The sequence below is a fragment of the Phyllostomus hastatus genome, unplaced genomic scaffold (genome assembly GCF_019186645.2).
Source record: "Phyllostomus hastatus isolate PE091 unplaced genomic scaffold, TTU_PhHast_1.1 phas_contig_86, whole genome shotgun sequence".
Taxonomy (NCBI): domain Eukaryota; kingdom Metazoa; phylum Chordata; class Mammalia; order Chiroptera; family Phyllostomidae; genus Phyllostomus; species Phyllostomus hastatus.
In genome coordinates, this window is record NW_025333977.1 from 32542064 (window position 1) to 32562525 (window position 20462).

At 45.4% G+C, this 20462-nt stretch overlaps 1 protein-coding gene across 3 annotated transcripts; it reads left to right on the forward strand.

Annotated features, from left to right (window-relative positions):
• The first annotated feature begins 45 nt into the window (after positions 1-45).
• Positions 46-18303, forward strand: ABCF3 (ATP binding cassette subfamily F member 3). 3 transcript variants are annotated; one of them, XM_045850804.1, is made up of 21 exons: positions 46-191; positions 418-565; positions 718-797; positions 1299-1345; positions 1553-1650; positions 1749-1871; positions 2026-2292; positions 2609-2689; positions 2773-2832; positions 2931-2987; positions 3100-3122; positions 3207-3262; positions 3376-3576; positions 3669-3745; positions 8297-8341; positions 8425-8557; positions 9376-9464; positions 9564-9655; positions 9838-9970; positions 10089-10176; positions 10268-11163. In XM_045850804.1, exons 1-21 carry the CDS (start codon positions 119-121, stop codon positions 10424-10426), a joined length of 2130 nt encoding a protein of 709 aa, XP_045706760.1. In that variant the 5' UTR covers positions 46-118; the 3' UTR covers positions 10427-11163. The 3 variants fall into 3 exon arrangements, with proteins under 3 accessions (XP_045706760.1, XP_045706761.1, XP_045706762.1); XM_045850805.1 differs by having other exon boundaries at positions 50-191; positions 492-565; XM_045850806.1 differs by lacking the exons at positions 46-191; positions 418-565; positions 718-797; ... (1 more) ...; positions 1553-1650; positions 1749-1871 and having other exon boundaries at positions 2193-2305; positions 10268-18303.
• Positions 18304-20462: the final 2159 nt, after the last annotated feature.

Here is a 20462-nt window from a genome sequence, read left to right on the forward strand (position 1 = left end):
CTTACGTCTCCACTACGCGTGCGCCTTGAAACCAGGGTCGAGCTTTCGGGGGAAGGGCAGGGGGCGGGCCTTGTCCGGGATCTCTCCAAGACTGGGCGGAAGGGAGCCTGACTGGAACATGGCGACTTGCGCTGAAATCCTGCGGAGCGAGTTTCCCGAAATCGACGGACAGGTCTTCGACTACGTGACTGGTAAGCCCAACCGAATCAACACGCTGGGCAGGCCGAAGTGGAAGTCGGGAGGGGAAGACTAAGGGAGGGCAGTGCCGGGGCCGATACTAGGCCTCTCCTCTGTGTGACCTCTTCTCCCGAGGGCGCGTTGGGTCTGGAGCCCAGACTGGAGTCACGGTTCCCTCGCCAAACTCCTTGTATGTTCATTCTACCCGATATTTAACTTAACCTGGCACGCCTGGCCCAGGCGTCTTGCACAGCGGCAGCGCGGACTTCGAGTCTGTAGATGACCTGGTGGAAGCTGTGGGGGAACTGTTGCAGGAGGTGTCCGGGGACAGCAAAGATGACGCGAGCATCAGAGCCGTATGTCAGCGCATGTACAACACTCTGCGCCTGTACGTGGATGGTCAGGGGGGATTCGTGGGTGGAGATGGGCGGGAGGACCGCCAAGAGACGGTGCGGGGGTGGGGGTGAGGGAAGAAGTTTTGATGGCCATAGAGCTTTTTCTTGAACTCCTCACTCCGCCCTTTCTGTACCTACCGTCAAGGGCTGAGCCACAGAGCCAGGGAAACAGCCAGGTGCTGCTAGATGCCCCCATCCAGTTGTCAAAGATAACGGAGAACTACGGTGAGTGTGAGGGAAGATTGAACCAGCTACTCACTCTATCCTTTTCTCAGCCCCTGGGCCCCAGCCACCTGCCTCCTGTAGCTCAGAACTCCTGGTCCCTCTTCTCCATAAGACCAGATTGTAGAAGCTAGTTGTTGTCTTTACTGAAGGCAAAAGAGCCGGTTGATGAAGGGAGTAGGGTTGGAGGGTTCTCCAAGCTTTGGCAATAGTAGGAAGCATATGGGCTTTCGAGCTGGAGAAACGTGGGTTCCCCACCCCTTTTTGCGATTTCAAGACAAACTGCATGCTCTTGTAAGAGTTGCTTATTTGCTCCAGCCTTGTATCCTTTATATGAAATAGTTTTTTAAGTGCGGGGAGGAGGATAGCTATCTATATTCAGTATTGTTCAGCTTCGTATTGTAAAGCTTTCCTGAAAATGTCTGTCTGGTTTATATTGGTTACTCAAAATATTAGTTTCCCTTCCCTCAGGGGGAAGGTGACCGCTTTTCTTATTGCCTACAGACTGTGGCACCAACCTTCCAGGACTACTGAAGAGGGAACAGTCCTCGGTGAGGAACAGGAAGAACGGGAGGGGGCTGTTTATGGTTGGGGTAGGAGTTGACTGTCTCTAAATACTGCATTATTTTTCTGGGGTATTCTGATAATGTCGTTTTCTGTCATCAGGGGTAGGTAGAGAGCACTTAAGGTGCTCTCTCTGAGGGCTTCCTTTCTGAGCCTACACCCTAAGGTGAAAATGGTTTTGTTTGGACCCTTAGACAGTGAATGCAAAGAAGCTAGAGAAAGCTGAGGCTCGACTAAAGGCAAAACAGGAGAAACGCTCAGAGAAGGACACACTGAAGACCAGCAACCCTCTGTGAGTTTAGCATGAAATGTTTAAGAGAGCAAGCAGTCTCCACAGGGATGGAAGGGTGGTCGGGAGTGCCAAAAGCCATTCCTTTCTTTATTTAAAAGAGTCTTGGAAGAAGCATCAGCCAGCCAAGCAGGCAGCAGAAAGGAGAGTCGGTTAGAATCATCTGGCAAGAACAAATCCTACGATGTGCGAATTGAGAACTTTGATGTGTCTTTTGGCGATAGGTGAGGGTGTGGCAGTGGGGGTGTGTGTGATGGTTTTCTTTTTCCAATTAAAGGAGAGTTTGGAGAGATGAAATGGGGCTAAGTTTCTGTTGTTAAACTTGTAGTACACTTATGTCTAAAGCACCCCTTTGTCTTCTTCCTGCTACCCTTGCAGGGTACTGCTGGCTGGTGCGGATGTGAACCTGGCGTGGGGTCGCCGCTATGGCCTGGTGGGTCGGAATGGGCTCGGAAAGACAACACTGCTGAAGATGCTGGCCACCCGGAGCCTGCGGGTTCCAGCACATATTTCTCTGCTATATGTAGAGCAGGAGGTTGTTGGAGATGACACCCCTGCCCTGCAGAGTGTGCTGGAGAGTGACACTGTGCGAAAAGACCTCCTGCAGCGGGAGCGGGAGCTCAGTGCCCAGATTGCTGCTGGCAGGTGAAAGCACTTGGTTGAGGACTACTAGCAGCAGCTGTCCTTCACATAGTGCCTGCCCTACTGTCACAATCCCTAATTTGCATGTTCATCCCAGTGAGCAGCAGAGTGTAGAACTTAGCACTGAGAGGCTCTCAAGCCCTTGTTCCTTCCACAGTGCCCAAGGCCCTCAATGCTGTAAGCAGGTTCTTCCAATACTCTGTTCTTGTCCCAGCAACAAGTCAGCCAGTGGTCTGCTTTCAAACTGCAGGGAGTATAGGACAGCCTCTTGGTCTGCCCCCACTCAGGCTGGTTACACTTTCCCCCATTCCCACCCCAGGGCTGAAGGCTCAGAAGCTGCACAGCTGGCAGAAATCTATGCCAAATTAGAAGAAATTGAGGCTGACAAGGCACCTGCCAGGTATTTGAAATTCCCCCTTCCTTCACATTTCACCTTTCCCTTCTGTTACCTATTCCAACTGGGTTCTTCAACTTCACTTCTAGGGCTTCGGTCATTCTTGCTGGACTGGGCTTTACCCCTAAAATGCAGCAGCAGCCCACCCGGTGAGTGACCCTTGCCATTCTTGACTCTGACTACTGTTGGTTCTGCCTCTGCTGGTGCTGGTGAGACCCACCTCTGATGTGGCTCTGTCTATCTCCAGGGAGTTCTCAGGTGGCTGGAGGATGAGACTGGCCCTTGCCCGGGCCCTGTTTGCTAGGTGAGTCTTCCGGGCCTATTTATGCATACTGTGGGGGATGGACTTTGGCTCTTGGGAGGCAGCAATAACTTCAAGCCTAAAACTTCAAGCCTTGCATTCTTCTTTTCCATAGGCCAGACCTTCTGCTGTTAGATGGTGAGTGTGAAAGTGGGAAAGGTGGTAACACCCATGTTTCCTGGTGCTCTAGTCCTTCAATCCCAAATGTGTTCACTTTTCCAGAACCCACAAACATGCTGGATGTAAGGGCCATCTTATGGCTGGAGAATTACTTGCAGGTGAGTGCCTCCAGGTGCTGGAGTAGGTCTAGGGAAAGTCTGCCTCCAAGACACCTGGGGGCTGGGAGCTGACTGCCCTCCCAAACTGGGCCTACTGTCCTATGACCCCTCAGACATGGCCCTCCACAATTCTGGTTGTCTCCCACGACCGAAACTTCCTGAATGCCATAGCCACAGACATCATCCATCTGCATAGCCAGCGGCTAGATGGTTACCGGGGAGATTTTGAGACCTTTATCAAGAGCAAGCAGGAGCGTCTACTGAACCAGCAGCGTGAATATGAGGCACAGCAGCAGTATCGCCAGCACATCCAGGTTTGGAAGCAGGCAGGGCTGAGGGCTCCCCTCCCATGGGTATTGGAGGGAGTGAGGGAGCCAGAGCAATGCCTGCATTCATCTATCCACAGGTTTTCATTGACCGGTTTCGCTACAATGCCAACAGAGCCTCTCAAGTGCAGAGTAAACTCAAGATGCTGGAGAAGCTGTGAGTACAGTGTCCGTGACCAGGGTCTGACTCCTGTTCTCTTAATTTCTTGCCTTGTTTTGCAGGCCACTCCTTGCTTTTCCATTCTAGGCCTCCCCCTTTCTAGAAACCAACTATAACTTCCTATGCTGTGGGAAAGTAAAATGTTTTATACTGCTCTCAGAGTTAATGTTGCCCCAGGCCTAGGCAAACACTAATCTACTTCCTGTCTGTATATATTTGCTTATGCTGAACATTTAATATATAGGATTCATACAATGTGACCTTTGTGTCTGGCTTCTTTTGCTTAGCATAATGTTTTTGAGGGTCTCCTATGTCATAGCACGTATCAGTACTTCATTCCCTTTATTTTTTTATTTTGTTTTGTTTTCTGAGTATTTGAAACCTGGCATTTTATTTCTTTTTTAAATTATATTTTATTGATTATGCTATTACAGGTGTCCTGATTTTTTTCCCACCTTTGCCCTCCTCCACCCAGCATCCACCACTCCCTCAGGCAATCCTCCCACCATTGTTCACATCCACGGGTCATGCTTATATGGAATGGCTACTCATTTCCTAGATGTACTTTACATCCCATGGCTATTCTGTAACTACCTAGCTATACTTCTTAATCCCCTCACCTCTTTACCCATTCTCCACACCACTCTCCCATCTGACAACCATCAAAATGCTCTCTATCCACAATTCTGTCTCTGTTCTTGTTTGCTTAGCTTGTTTTTTAGATTCAGCTGTTGATAACAGATTTTTTGCCATTTTATTGTTCATAGTTTTGATCTCCTTTTTCCAAGTTTTGATCTCCTTTTTCCAATAAGTCCCTTTAACAGTTCATATAGTAGTGGTTTGGTGACGATGAATTACTTTAGTTTTTTCTTGACTGGGAAGCTCTGTCTGCACTTTGATGCTAATTGATAGCTTTGCTGGGTAGAGCCATCTTGGCTGTAGGGGTCCTTGGTTTTGAAGACTTTGAATATTTCTTGCCAGTCCCTTCTAGCCTGCATAGTTTCTTTTGAGACATCTGCTGACAGGCTTATGGGAACGCCTTTGTAGGTAACCAACTTCTTTTCTCACTGCTTTTAAGATTCTCTATTATCTTTAAACTTTGGCATTTTAATTATGACGTGTCTTGGAGTGGGCCTTTTTGCATCCATCTTGTTTGGGATTATTTGTGCTTCCAGGACTTGCATGTCTATTTCCTTCACCAAATTAGGGAAATTTTCTTTCATTATTTTTTTCAAGCAGATTCCCAATACATTGCTTTTTCTCTTCTCTTTCTGGCACTCCTATGACATGACTGTTGGACCTCTTCAAGTTGAACCAGGGCTATTTATACTATTCTCTCTCTCTTTTTTTTTATTCTTTTTTCTTCTTGTTGTTCTGATTGGTTGTTTTTTGCTCCCTTATGTTCCAAATCATTGATTTGATTCTCAGCTTCATCCACTTTACTGTTGTGTCCCAGTAAACTCTTCTTTATTTCAGTTAGTTTATTTTTTATTTCTGACTGGATCTTTTTTATGCTGTAGAGGCCCTACTAAGTTCCTTGAGCATCCTTATAACCAGTGTTTTGAACTCTGCATCTGATAGATTGCTTATTTCTATTTTGTTTAGTTCTTTTTCTGGAGTTTTGATCTGTTCTTTAATTTGGGGCATGTTTCGTTGTCTCTTCATTTTGGCAGCCTCCCTGTGTTTGTTTCTATGTATTAGGTAGAGCGGCTTTGACTCCGTGTCTTGGTTGTGTGGCCTAATGTAGCAGATGTCCCGTAGCGTCCAGTGACACACAGCCTCCCATATCACCCAAGCTGGGTACTCAAGGTGCGCCCTTTGTGTGTGCTGAGTATACCCTCCTCTTGTAGTTGGGTCTTGTTTGCTGTGGGCAGATCAATGAGAGGGATTTATCCAGGCCAGTCCGCTACAAGGACTGGCTGTGACCACTGACTACCAACCTCCACCCTCCATGGAGGATCAGCTGTGCAGGGGCAGGGTGGTGGTGCTCCAGTGTGGTCTGTAGCTCTCCACTGGGTATACTGGCCCTGGGATTTTCTGGGTGGTGCAGGCCAAGGTCAGCCCCCAACCTGTGTTTTGCCTGGGGCCACCTTCCCTGAGCTATAAAGCAATCTGAGATGGCTACTAGTGCTGGGCTTGGAGATTCCCAGGCGAAGCCAAGCTGTGAATCTAGGCTGGCTGCTGCTAGTGCAAGGCCTGGGGCTCACTGAGGCCAGCTGTGACTTGTTTGAGAGGATTTAGAAAGATGTGAAGCTATTAGTCAAGACCGGCCATTTATAAAAAAAACATAGCTTGGGTCCATACGTTGGGTGGGGCAGAGTCTCTAGGGATCTTCTAGGAGAGTCAAACAGTGTCATCCAAGTTGATGGAGTCTCAGATAGTGTATCAGCCTGCCAACTCTGTCAGGGAAGGGTTTAGTAAAGGGATAATGGCCTCTGTTTGCCTTGATGCAGACACTTCAGTTTCTCCCTATATATCACTAGTGTCTTTCAAGCTGCTACTCCAGCGCTAGAGCTCAGAGAGAGTGAGTCTGAGTAGGTGAGTTCATGTGTGGGCTCTGTAAGAGGAACTGTGTGGAGCTTTAGCAGTTTCTTCCACCGACTTCATCCCTACTGGTTTTTGCAGCCAGAAGTTGTGCAGACTTATCTTCCTAGTCCTGGAATGCTGGGACTCATTGCTCCCGACATATCCCTCCAGAATTTTTATCCACTACACGTGAGTGAGGCACCAGCCAGTTCCATGTTCGTGCCCTTCCTACCAGTCTGGATGGATGTGGTTTCTTTGATTCCGTAGTTGTCAAGACTTCCATTCACCTCTATTTCTGAAGGTTCCTGAGTGATGGTTTTGGTTTTTGGGTTTTTTTGCAGTTGTAATTTTGATGTGGTTATGAGAAGAGGTGAGCCTTGTTTACCTGTGCTGCCATGTTGACCAGAAGTCTTCATTCCTTTTTATGGCCAGATAATGTTTATTGATTCATCAGTTGGTGGACATTTAGATTTTCTTTTTTGGGCCCTTATGAATAGTGCTGCTATGAATATTTGTATACAAGTTTTTATGTGAACATGTTTCTAATTCTCTCTGGTACATACTTAAGAGTAGAATTGCTGGGTTACATGGTAATTCTGTTTAACTTTTTGAGAAACTGCCAAACTGTTTTCTAAAGCAGCTGCACCATTTACATTCCCACAACACTGTGTGAGAGTTCTAATTTCTCCATACCCTTGTCCACTTTTATTGTCTGTCTTTTTAATTTTAGCCATCCTAGTGGACATGGTGTGTTATCTCATTGTGGTTTTGGTTTGCATGCCTTAATGACTATGGATGAGCATTGAAAGTATAATCTTAAAGCAGCCTTTCCAGAAGTGCTGGTGGTAGGAGAGCCTAAAATCATTTTGTGACACTGAAACATCATGATGTGTTAACTAGGGCAAAAAGCTGCAGAAAGGATAATCCTCTTTTTTTCAGCATATAGTGAACTAGAAGAACGTACAGTCGTGTGCCACTTAACCAGATACATTCTGAGAAATACACTGTGGGGCAGTTGTGTCATTGTGTGAACATCATCAGCATGCACTTACACAAACCTAGATGGTATAGCCTACTGCACACCTAGGCAGTGTGGTATATAGCCTGTTATTGCTCCAGGCCTACAAGTCTGTATGGCATGTTACTGTGCTGACTACTGCAGACAATTGTAACACATGGTCAGTATTTGTGTATCTCAACATATCTAAACATAAAGCAGTCCAGTAAAAATACAATATAGAAGATAAAAAATGATACACTTGTATAGGGCACTTACCATGAATGGAAGTTGCTCTGGGTGAGTCAGTGAGTGAGTGGTGAGTGAAGGTGAAGGCCTAGGACATTACTGTACACTTCTGTAGACTCTGTAAACACTCTACACTTATGTTACACTAAATTTATAAAACAATGTGAAATTAAGCACAAGAGAAAATAATGCAACCAAGAGATGCAATAAGCATGAGATGTATGAAGCTGCTGCTGTTGGAATAGCATACTGTTTTACAGCAAACTTTTTTCATGAGTAGAAAGAGGACATTCTCAAATAATGGCAAAAAGTACAATATAATAGATAAACCAGTAAGATAGTCGGTTATGATCATTACCAAGTATTATGTGCTGTACATAACTAGATGTGCTGTATTTTATTTACATGACTGGGAGTGCAGTAGATTTATTTACACCAACATCACAACAAACACATGAGTAATACATAGTGCCGTGCTGGTGTGACCTGCTGTGATGTTACTAGGCGATGGAAGTTTCAGCTCCATTATAACCTCATGAGACCACTTTCATATGTGCAGTCTTATTGACCAAAGTGGTGGTACATAGTGTGTGACTATACTCAAAAATGAGAATGTTATCTGGGGAGAAAACTGTATTTGAACAATGATTAAAATTAAAAAAAAAAAGAATGTTATCTGGGTGGTGGGGGTACAGGCTTTCTCTCAGTTTTCTCTAAATGTATATTACTTGTGATAGAATAAATACAAATGATTACAGTGCCCACTCTCTCCTCAGGCCAGAGCTGAAACCTGTGGACAAGGAGTTGGAAGTAGTGATGAAGTGAGTACTGGGCCAGGAGGCTGGTGTGAAGTGCTTGTTTCTGGCCACCCCTGTGCTCTTCACCACCACCTCCTATCCCGCAGGTTCCCTGATGGGTTTGAGAAGTTTTCACCACCAATTTTACAACTTGATGAGGTGGATTTCTACTATGAACCTAAACACATCATCTTCAGCCGTCTCTCCGTCTCTGCTGATCTTGAGTCCCGCATCTGTGTGGTATGGTTGCAATGTTTCTGTTCCATGAGCTGAAACTCTTCCCCCTCTCCCTGCAATACATGCTGTGGATTAGCCCAGATTCTTGGGCTATCGTGGGAAGAGGCTACACTGGAGCAGCATCAGAGCCTGTGCCAAGGATTTTGCTATGCTTATACTGTCCCCACCCTCCAGCCTCACAGGGCTGCCCTGCAGAGATGAAAGCCTGCCATGCCATGTGGTACTTTATGAATACTTGAAGCAATATTTTATCTTACTGGTCTTAGCTCTCAGTTTTCTCAAACCATGGAGCATAGAGGAGAAAGCATGGGCTTCATGGTCAGACTTCAGATCCTGAGTCTGCTGTTTCCTAGCTTCATTACTAAACAGTTTTCTCAATTAAAATGGTGATAGCATCAACCTCACTTGGTTATTGGAAGAATTAAGTTACTAGCACTTAGTAGGTAGTCAGGTATTAGATTCTCTTTACATCTTACTACTTCATTATTCTTTTTAGGGTTTTTTTTTTTATGATGATGTTTAGAGAGAGAAACATCTACATTTGAGAGAAACATCATTTGGTTGCCTCTTACATGCCTCCAACTAGGGACCTGGCCCGCAACCCAGGCATGTGTCCTGACGGGAAATCGAACCAGTGATCTTTTGGTTTGCAGGCCGGTGCTCAATCCACTGAGACACACCAGCCAGGGCTGTTTAGTTTCTTAAAAATCCTTTAGTTGTTGAAAAAGTCATTGGGACTATCCAAGTCCAATCAATCCTCATTTCCTTCTCTTCTGTGCCCCATACATAAACACTCTTTAAAGTTCTTATGTTTCTTATAGGTTGGGGAAAATGGGGCTGGGAAGTCGACCATGCTGAAGCTGCTTATGGGGGACCTAACACCTATTCGGGGTATCAGACACGCTCACAGGTAGGGTCCGCACCTCCACTCTCTGTCACACACTTGTAGTTACCTTCTTTATGGTCATTACTTTTCATCCCCTCTTCCACCTTTTTTATCTCCTTGCAGGAATCTGAAGATTGGCTATTTCAGCCAACACCATGTGGAACAGCTGGACCTGAATGTCAGTGCTGTGGAACTGCTGTCACGCAAGTTTCCTGGTGTGTTAGGGATTGGAGTTGAGAAAGGAGGGCCAGGGCAGCCACCTACAGTTAGGCCTGTCTTGGGGAGGTGCTAAGCAGCCACCCCAAGTCTAGGTATAAGGACATGGGCATTTGGAGTTGGGGCTGGGGGAAGAGGGAAGGGAGAGAGTTGGGCCATGATGGGATGGTACCTATTCCAGGACGGCCTGAGGAGGAGTACCGTCACCAGCTGGGCCGGTATGGCATCTCTGGAGAACTGGCTATGCGCCCTGTTGCCAGCTTGTCTGGGGGCCAGAAGAGCCGGGTAGCCTTTGCTCAGATGACCATGCTCTGGTGAGGCCACGTTTTCTAAAGTTTCTAGTAGAAAATGATTCTCTTTTCTTTGTATCAGAGGAGTTCATGTTTCTCCCACCCCCCATAACTGCCTGCCTTGCTGCATTCTGCCTTCCAGCCCCAACTTCTACATTCTGGATGAACCCACAAACCACCTGGATATGGAGACAATTGAGGCTCTGGGCCGCGCTCTCAACAGTTTCAGGGTCAGTGTGCCTTCATCCTGCTCACTTCTCCCCAGACTTCAGCGCCTCTTAGGGCCTTCCCCGCAAGTGCCTGTGGTCTCCTGTTTTTCAGGGTGGCGTGATTCTGGTGTCCCACAATGAGCGCTTCATCAGACTGGTGTGCCGGGAGTTGTGGGTGTGCGAAGGAGGTGGCGTCACCCGGGTCGAGGGGGGCTTTGACCAATACCGTGCCCTTCTCCAGGAACAGTTCCGCCGTGAGGGCTTTCTCTAGGCCCAATAGGCTGAGGACTGCCCAGGACATGGACTGGTCTCTCAGACCCCTGGGCCACCATGTAGGCAACCATCTCTTGGCCATGGACCTCCCCTGACTTGGGGAACAGCCTTATCCCCAAATCTCTCCTTTTGACTGGAGCATTCTCTGCACAATCCAGGGAGCCCCATCTAAGGGTCTGTGAGGACTGGTCTTCTAAGTGGAAGGGGTGGGGGGTGCCCTCTGGGGTTATAGATTCCCCACTGCCCCAGGTCTGACTGGGCCCCAAGTGGCTGCTGTGTAAATTAAATCTTCCTGCCTCGTCTCTGCTGTTCCCTGGTTGGGCTGCGGTGTGTTAAGGGGTGTGGGCTCTCTGATTTGACATTTTCCTATGACACTTGTATCAGTCACAAGGAAGAAGTTGTATCACCAGCCTTGTTCCTGGAAGGAGACATCAGTAAGCCGCTGGGGCTGGGAGGTCACCTGCCTGACCTTGCAATGGGCTGTGTTGTTGGAATGAAAGGCAGTGTGTTACATTGCTGTGGTGCCGGTCCCAATAGTATGGGCTCAGCCCCAGCTGAAAGGGTCTTGGATTCTGCCATCCCAGCCTCACTGCTTGGTAGAGTAAACTGAATCTGTAATCCTGTGGCTTTACACATGGTTTGTCAACTGCTTTCTCCTGTGGTCTCTGGCCCAGGTTCACCCTATATCTCTGATACAGACCTTCAGAAGGGGATGAAGAGAAATTGTCTTTGTCAGTGTTTTGCATGAGTGGTTTCATTTATTTGTCCTCTAACCATGGAGGAGTGGCTAGGAAGTAAGGAATTGAAAATGTGGTCCAATGGGAAGAAATAGAGCACTTTCTTTTTCAAATTAAGCAGTCTTTAAGGGAGAGTGTTTAACAGATAATTTATAAATATTGTTTTTTGAGGGCTAGCTGCTATATGAAATTGCTATGCAGAAAACACTAACACAGAGGCATTGTTTTGCTCTTGGTAGTGGAGAAACCAGTCAGCAGAAGGAACTTGCTGGCTTCTTAGAGAACTATAGTCACAAAGCTCAGCCAAGGAATTTTAACTCAGCTGCTAAGAATATTATGGTATAGGTAGCTGGGAGAGAGTGACGTGTTTTGGAGTAAAGGAAAGTAAAGGCAGGAAGGCTCTTGCTTTGCCCGCAGAACAAGCAGTGTTGGATGGATGAAGCCAGCAGTAGAGCCACTAATCGGCCTGCCTCCTCAGCCTCCCTCACTCCCTTTCAGCAGCCCAGAGGAAATGTTCTTCCAGCTGTGTCTGTGGCTGTGCATTTTCACACTCTGAAGAGCCTTCTCACAGTCTCCATTACTTTCTGCCAACCCCAGCCCTGCAGATGGGCCAGCTGGGGGCCATCTGGTATGTAATATGTGTTTACCTGTTTGCCAGGCTCTCAGCCCCTTCACACTTCACAAGCTTGTGAATCTTCATATGAGTTCTCCCAACTCCTTAGAGTTGGTGGGAGTACAACTAAAGGGTTCTGTGACACAGAATCTGCTTCTTTTAGAGGTAGGTGACTTGGTACAAAGCTTTGGAGGTGGGTCTAAGATCAAGTCCCAGTGTCATTACTGGTGACGGGGGAGGGGGGGTCACCAGAGTAAGAAATATTAGCTGAGTAGGAAATCACTTAACCTTTTTGAACACCTCTTGCTTGATTTCTTTGTAGGATTGTGTTGAGGATTAGCTGACAAGCACATAATACGAAGCACTCACAAAGTGAGTCTTGTGTGACCGGGCTATGATTTGAAGGAGTGTGGTGGGAAAAGTGAGTTCCCAGTCTCTGTGACTGTTCGGCTCTTCCAGGCTCTAGAGAGAGGATCTCTTTCAGCTTGGCTTCCTATTTCATGATTCTATGAACAACATGGGAAGAGTCTGTATATAGACCTACACTGCAGGCGTTCAGAAAATTGGGATGAATGAATTGTAGCAGCTGAGAAAGACTATAATAAGTATAGGGGGAATTATTGGAGGTTAGAGGAAGGGAGTTGTCAGAAAATAATTGTCTTGAGAGAACATTCAGACAATGTCAGCTCCGTTCCAGAAAGCACAGGGCAGAGAGGAGAGGAATCTGACATGGGAGGTTCGGAAGCCACCCTTGTTCACTACAGACTGCTCATTGCAGCAGCCACACCTTTTGTGCTGTGGAGGGCCTATCTGACCCCAGCCATTGGGAAGCTGGTCCTTCCACAGCTGCAGATGCTGAAGCTGCCTTGCTGTCACCAGGCCTTAAAGCCGAGGAGCCAGCCAGGTTGAAAGTCCTTGGTTCACAGGATCTGCATTGACTTCCTGGCCTCCCTGACCTGCTGGCCTTCTCAGGCACCCTGGCTGGTCTCGCAGTGGGAGACAGTGTAGAGGCGTTATGGGTCCTTTAGTACCAGATTACAAGGCACTCAAAGATGCCACTCAGAATGGTTGGTCTCAGTGTGCTATTACTATCTAGAGATTTATTGGCCATAGCCAAAATTTTGCAGAGTTCTTACTGGTTTGCAGGCAAATTTAGCATAAAATAGGAGAGATGCCTTTTACCCTTGCTGCCCATGCCCCAGGCTAGTTTGTCATTTTTTTTTTCTAAGATTTTGTTTATTTTTAGAGAGGGGAAGGGCGGGAGAAAGGGAGAGAAACATCAGTGTATGGTTGTCTCTTGTGAGCCCCCAAATAGGGATCTGGTCCCACAACCCAGGCATGTACTCTGACTGGGAATTAAACCAGCAACCCCTTGGTTCACAGTCTGGCATTCAATCCACTGAGCCACACCAGCCAGGGTGTAGTTGTCATTTTAGAATGTAGCATTCTAGTAAAAGCCATTCCCTAGGTCCGGGTCTAGCCCACCTACAGATACAAACCAAAAATAGCCTGGTCAGCATCAACAGCTCCCTGTTCTGCACCAGCCTCAAAGGGGCCTACCAGGCTGGGTTCACAGCCTGGCTGAAGGGCCTCTACGGGTCCCTGAATCAGGAGTGATGGACTCCCCTCAACCCCACCCCCCTCCAGATAGACTTCGTTGTACCTTGTGCTTCCCCCATTATGAGCTGCTTGCCATTATTAAAGTTGTAGATCCCACTTTGCCTTGATGGCCTATAACGCCAGACATGGCTTACTCACCTGTGTGTCTTCTGTGCCTGCCACAGGTGAAGAGATCAGCATGCAAGGTGTTTATTGGAGCTGCTCCTGGGACCAACACCAGGATTGAGCAGAGGGAGAAGTTTAACAGCCATGAAGGCCTCCATCAGCCCCACATTCTGGAGCTGAGTAGCCCTGCAGAGTTGTCCTGAGGCAATGGCTCAGGCAGGCCCTTGTGTTGCTGAGTTGATCAGTCTTTGAATACCGGCTGCTACCAGAAGGAGATGTGAAGTTGAGAGGACATTTTCAGTGGAGGCCATTTCCCCGAAGGGGCTAGCAGCTGAAAATTTTCTGCCATCAGCACTCTCAGGAGCTAGGGCAGCAGGTCCTTCACTCCTGAAAGAAGGCGGTCTGGGCAGCTCGTGACAGCATCTACTAGAGTGCCTAGCATGTAGACAGGTGCTCAATAAAAATGCTTGAGAAATAAGTGTTTTGGGGAAATAATTTGAGGAAAAGTGAAGAATGATATTGGAGAGAGCAAGAGATAAGGCCATAACCAAAATGCAGTCCTAAAGGGCATGGGGTCCACATGGTGCAGGTGGAGACGAGGGAGGGCTCGGCAAGGAGTGGTCCAGGGAAGAACTCCTTTTTCTGGGCCTTTTTTGTTGTTAGGCCTCTCCTCATTTCCTTTCATGACAGTACTAAGGAAATAATGACAGTAAATATTTATTGAGCTCTTATTGTGTAGTAGGCACAATAAGAAGTAAGTCCTTTATCTGCACTAACTCAGTCAATCTTCACAACCCTATTCTCACTTTATAGATGAAAAAACAGTAAGTTGACATAGCAGGTGGCAGGACTAGGACTCAGGCCAGTCTGGTTCTGGAGTGCAGCTCTTAACTCCTGCTGTACTACCTGCTGCTCTGTACTAACTCCTACTGTGATCTGCTCAATAGTTGGAGTTTGTCCATTCCATCTCTTAAAACTCATCATCCCATGGGGCATGGGTGGGAGGTAGGGGGTTTGGACAGGATTCTGTCAGGGGAGCAAGCTGATGAGTAGGAGTACCTGGCATAGGCTGACACACTGGGCGCTCAGTGAAGCTGTTTGTTAAATTAATGACTAAAAACACGTGGTATAGTGGAAAAGTCATGTGGTGGCATTAGCCCAGCTCTTCCACTAATGGCATCTTGGGCAAGTCAACCTCTCCCAAGTAAATTATCCTTACCCATAAAGTGGGTATAACACAATTCGTCTTGCCTGCTGCTTTCGGTAGTTGGGAGGGTTAAATGAGACAAAGCCCCGTGTAAGCTAAATAAAATCTTATGTAAACTGTAAAGAGCTGTAGATCCAAAGGGTGTCATTTCATGGAGTGATAGAGCAGCAGCCTGGGGCCTTCTCTGAAGACACACGCATTTGCACATGTGCACACAGATATTCCAGGCTGTCATCAAGATGATGCCCCAGGAGGACCACCCACAGCCCGCATCTGCAGAGCCAGGCATCAGGAAGTGTACGTGCAGGAACACAGTGTGAGACGCCTGGCACCTGCTGAGTTGCATGGGGTAAGGCAGAAATCATGCAATTTAAGCCCATTCTAATAATATGTATAGGTCATGCCCTGTCAGTAATTCTAGGTTTCTCTTTTCTTTATGTTAAATAAATGGGTGGTTTGAAAGTGATTTCTGCTTTACTGCATATAGAGAGGTCTTTGAAACCCTAAATTAGAATAAATATTTGTCAACCCATGCTACAGCATTTTTAACACAGGAATCTTTCTCAAATGTTCACTTTTGGTCGTGTCTTCCCCATAGTCTGGTGTTAAGATGTTCCTGATGAATTATTCTCATTTTACAGAACTGGAGCTTGAGGCAGAATGGTAGTAGGTGTCTTGCTTAGGTTCAGATAACTCTGCCTGCAGAGAGGGGACAAGAACCAAGGTATCTGGGTCCCCAGGCTTCTCACACCTCTCCAGATCACTGTTCCCAACTTTGTTCCACATTTATTCATACAGTGGGTGACATTCTCATGTCACACATGGCCATGAGTACGCTCAGGGTCATGTTACTGTCTGTCCTTTTAGGGAAGTACTTTGAACCTGGAATGAGGAAATGACTGAATCTGATTTAACTTGTTTTTAGCTTGTAAATTAGGGAGCCAACTGTGGAGTCAGAAAGAAAGAAATTTGAGTCTGAATTCTGTTAGGTAGTATCTGTGTGATATTAGAGGCAAATTAAGCCTCTTAATGCCTCAGTGTCCAGGTCTGTAAAATGAGAATAATAATGGTCCTTACACTGTAAGGTTATGGTGAATATTAAACAAGATAATACAAACAAAACCCAGTATGCTTCCTAGTAGTTCCATAAATGTTAACCATTTCAATGATTATTAGTATTCATTGCAACCCTCACTGTTTTATTAATTTTTAGTGAGACATAGTTTGATTCCCTGTGGCTAAAAACTAACGTATTTAGTCACGATGCTTCTGCCAAAATGACAGGTGCCAACACCTTTTTAAAGTCTGCCTGATCCAAGTTGCCTAAAGGAGGGACATGTCAATCCACAGTGCCCATCCCAGCACTGCCCAGAAGGGTAGCCTGGAGGCTGCTTCAAACCCCAGAGTTTCTAATTAGAGGCTTTCCTGTAGAAATGAATGGGTCAAGCAGGCATTTAGAGTGTGGTCCGCTCAAAGTTCTAATCGTGGCACTAATCTCCTTGTTTTGATTCCATGTTCATGAAGCGATCCCTTTAGGGTCTCCCCTGGAGGTGGCCTATTAGGGAAAATATGGCCAAAGCCTGAACCCTGGGCCTGGACAGGGCTAGCCACCCTGCCTGGCCCCACCACTTACTAGCTCAGTGTCCTGGACCTAGTTCTATAATGTCTTAAAAGTACAATTTCCCTCTGGATAAGATGGGATGCTAATTTGCATAAGGTTATTGAAAGGATTAAGAGATACACAGGGATGGGAGGAATGCCTGCCAAGGAAGGTGAGTTCCTGTTAAAAACCCTAATGTTCTGCAAGGGGGAGGGCGGGGAGCAGTCAGGGGTATCTGGCTTTCTCAAACGTGGTGGGAAGATGAGATATCGTGGGGTAGAGAAGGTAAGAGAAAAGATGCGTGTGTCCTGAGTTTGGAACACCTCAGCGAAGGAGGTAAGGGACCAGTGCCAGTTTCCCAAAGGTGGGGTGTCTAAAGGACATTTAAGAATGGTGGCAGTCTATTCTTTGATTTGAAGTTATTTGCATTTCTGAGGTGCAAAACCCTCTTCCAGTTACAGTATCTCAAATCTTTAATAAAGTCACATACTAGTGATTTATGTTGCTTTTATTTCTGCTTTTTGAGATCAAGGAAGGGGCTGGATCAGTGCAGTGTAGGACAGATGAAATAAGGAAGCAGGAGTTTTGAGCCAGAGGGCATCCCTTGGCTGACTTGATCATAAGAATGAAAAAAATGCCCAACTGCTGTGAACTTGCAGAAAACTTAAAACTAAGGCTTTAATACTAACAAGTACATGACTTTACCTGTATTTTCAGACTTATTTGGACTCTAGTGTGATCGCTGCACTTTTTGTTATTCAGATTAACTTGGACCTATTGCTTTAAGTTTAGAACCACTTTACCTGATAAAGTGTCTCAAGGTTAATGAAAAACATAATAGACATATTACATGAAAAATAATGTATTGCTAAATATGTTTACGTTATGCTTCTCACTCTCATGGTTTAGGCTAGGCTAAAGATACACATTTAGGCAACATAGCTCCATTCATTTGTAAAGTTCTGAGGGCTCATCTGCTGGTTGCTGGCAGGAGGCCTCAGTTCCTCACCATGTGAACCTCCCCCAGAGTTTCTTGAGTGTGCTCACGGCATGGTGCCCAGCTTCCTCAGAGCAGGTCATCCAAAAAAGCCACGTGCCTTTTGTGACCTAGTCTTATAAAGCCCCCTGCTCCTATCACTCCCACCACATTCTGTTGTTAAGAAGCAACTCAAATAGCCCACACTCAAGGGCAGGGCAGTTGGGCTCCACTTTTTCAGAGGACAGTATTAAGGAATTTGTGGTCTTACTTTACAACCACTACAATTGACATTGTGGTTTAAAGTTCAGGCTTGGTGAAAACTGAGATATATAGATATATAGATACATATATTCTCCATATCAACTGTCCGTGTGTATGTGTGCCTTTATTCACAGATTCAGTATGTATAATTGCATTTTATAGCTGTGGTACCCTTGCTGTTTTGTATTTGCCTTCAAACTTAGCATATTTATTTCAAAAACTTGCTTTTTTGTAATTGTTATTATGGTTTTCATTCTTAAAAATCTGTATGAGCCCTGGCTAGTGTGGCTCTGGATTGAGCACCGGCCTGTGAACCAGGGGGTCATTGGTTTGATTCCCAGTCAGGGCATATGCCTGGGTTGCTGGCCAGCTCCCTGGTTGGAGGTGTATGAGAAGCAGCCAATTGATACTCCTCTCTTACATTGATGTTTCTCTCCCTGTCTTACTCTCTCCCTTCCTTTCTCTCTGAAAATACTTTAAAAAATTTGTATGAGTACATGTACCATAGCTTGTTTAAACATCCTATTTTTAGCCATTTGGGTTGCTTCTGAATTTTTACTATTATGAATAAATGCTACAATGAACATGTGCATTCACATTATCTAAGTTTTCAGTTAGTAACATAGGAATTGGAATATTTATACCAAAGAGCTGTAATAATCAAATGGGATAATGTGTATAAAGCACCTGATATAGAGATTTTCATACAATAGATACAAAATAAATGGTGGCCCCTATGTTATCAGAACGTAATCATACTGACTTGGAACTTTCTTTTGTGTACATGCAAAGATTTTCAAGAGAGAAAAAAGAAGCAAGGAAACCTTACAGAGTCTGAAAGGATGTATCGAGGCTGCAGTTACTCATTAAAGAACCGACGTAGTTCTTTGCACTTAGTATTCTCATTCACACATTTTATAAACTTCCTTGAACTTTTATCCCCTCATATAGAGTATCTTTATTTTTCTGCAATATCTTAGAATTCTTGTGTAGATAAGTTATCATGCTAGGAATTTTGACATCAACTATCTATCATCTCTGTCTATATATCTCTCTCAGTATTGTATTTCCTAAAGCCTGTTGAGTATTGGAGATTTTGTGCTTCTGAGGCAGTGAAAACATAGACAAATTTTGTGCAGCAAAATGCATTGAACTGCATAGAAAAGGCAAAATTACCCACAACTCAAAAGGACAGTTGAACTTATAGAAAAGGCTATATACAAATCAAGGTAGACAGTGTCAGAAAAGTAAAAAGAAATTAGGGCAATTCCTGCTAAAGGAAGAAGGGAAGGAGCATAGGCTGTCTCCAGGTAACTTACTTTGTTTAAAAAAAGTCCTTCCTCACCCTGGCCAGTGTGGCTCAGTGGGTTGGGTGGCATCCTGCAAATTGAGAGATGGCCGGTTCTATTCCCAGTCAGGGCACATGCCTGGGTTGTGGGCTCTGTGTTCAGTCCCCAGGTTGGGGGTGCTTGCAGAGGGTGGCCAGTTGATATTTCTTGCTCACATCAATATTTTTCTCCTCTTCCTCCCTTCCCCTTTCTCTAAATTAAAATAAAAATATTATTTTTAAAGTCCTTCCAAAATAATCTCCTCTTTCTCCTGGTTCCCATGGTTATTTGCTTCCACCCCCTTGGAGTGCTGGCCGCATTCTGCCTTAAAATGAGCATCTGTTGCATGAAAGTTGCAGTACAAGGGATTCATCCCAGAATCCCTCGTGGGGCCACCATGAAGCCAGACACACAATAGTGACACTCAGAAAAGTTTGTGGAATCCTCAGCCCCATAGCTTCACTTCACTGGAGAGCCCATAGCAAGTCTTTGTACAATGTGGTGGTGTGTGTAGTTCCTTTGGTTGGAACACCTGGTGATGCTCAGTTGAGAGCCAAAATGTGGTGGGGCACTGTTTGGACATCCCTGTCAGCGAGGTCAAGATGTAGTTGTCCATTTCTGTTGCTATAGTAAGGCTTAATCTTGAACTTAAAAAAAATCATGCTGTATATTTTGTGGCATAAATTTTAAACTTTATTATGAAAATTGCAAACATGTACAAGAATAGAAAAACAGAATAAAGAACCCCTATATACACATTACCCAGCTTCAACAATTATCCTTCACAGTTCTTGTTAATCTTACTTCATCCACACCACCATCCTCTGTCTGCCCTGTGAATCCTGCTTTTGTCTCCACCACTCGCCACCCCATCCCTGCACCAGAATAATGCATATATTAGTGTTACATACTCTCATCAGGAAGAATATATAATGTTTCATTGTGATTTTGTGAGAGTTTTGATACTTATAACAATAAGCTTCAGTTTTTCTTTTCCCCTCATTTTCTTTGCAGTTGATAAAAAGCTTTCTTATAGCGTTATGCAGTGTATAATCCTTTGCCATTTTTAGGTAATCATGATTATACTACACAAATCAATACACTGTAGAGATGTAATTTTCTTGCAAGAAGCAAAATTCTTTTTAAAAATAGACTTTTTAAAAGGCAGTTTTAGATTCACAGCAAAATTAAGGGAAATGTACATGGATTTCTTATGTACCCCCAATCTCTACACGTGCATAGCCTCCCCTATTGTCAACACCCCCTACCAGAGTGGTAGATTTGTTACAATTGATGAACCTATATTGACACGTTATCACCCAAAGTCTATAGTTTACACTAGGGCTCACTCTTGGTGTCATACATTCTGTGGATTTGGACAAATGTGTAACATGTATCCACCATTATAGCATCATACAGAGTCATTTCATTGCCCTAAAAGTGCTCTTAAACTTTCAAAAAATTCAAAAGTATTCTTGCCCTGACCAGTATGGCTCAGAGGGGTGGGTGTCATCCTGCAAAGCCAAAAGTCACCAGTTCAATTCCCAGTCAGGGCACATGGCTGGGCTGAGGATTCTGTCCCCA

Coding starts and splice junctions, on each gene's coding strand:
- ABCF3 (XM_045850804.1), top strand. CDS start 119: ATGGCGACTTGCGCTGAAATCCTGCGGAGCGAGTTTCCCGAAATCGAC. Junction 1,346..1,552: donor TGAAGAGGGAACAGTCCTCG/GTGAGGAACAGG, acceptor TTGGACCCTTAG/ACAGTGAATGCAAAGAAGCT. Junction 2,293..2,608: donor GCCCAGATTGCTGCTGGCAG/GTGAAAGCACTT, acceptor TTCCCACCCCAG/GGCTGAAGGCTCAGAAGCTG.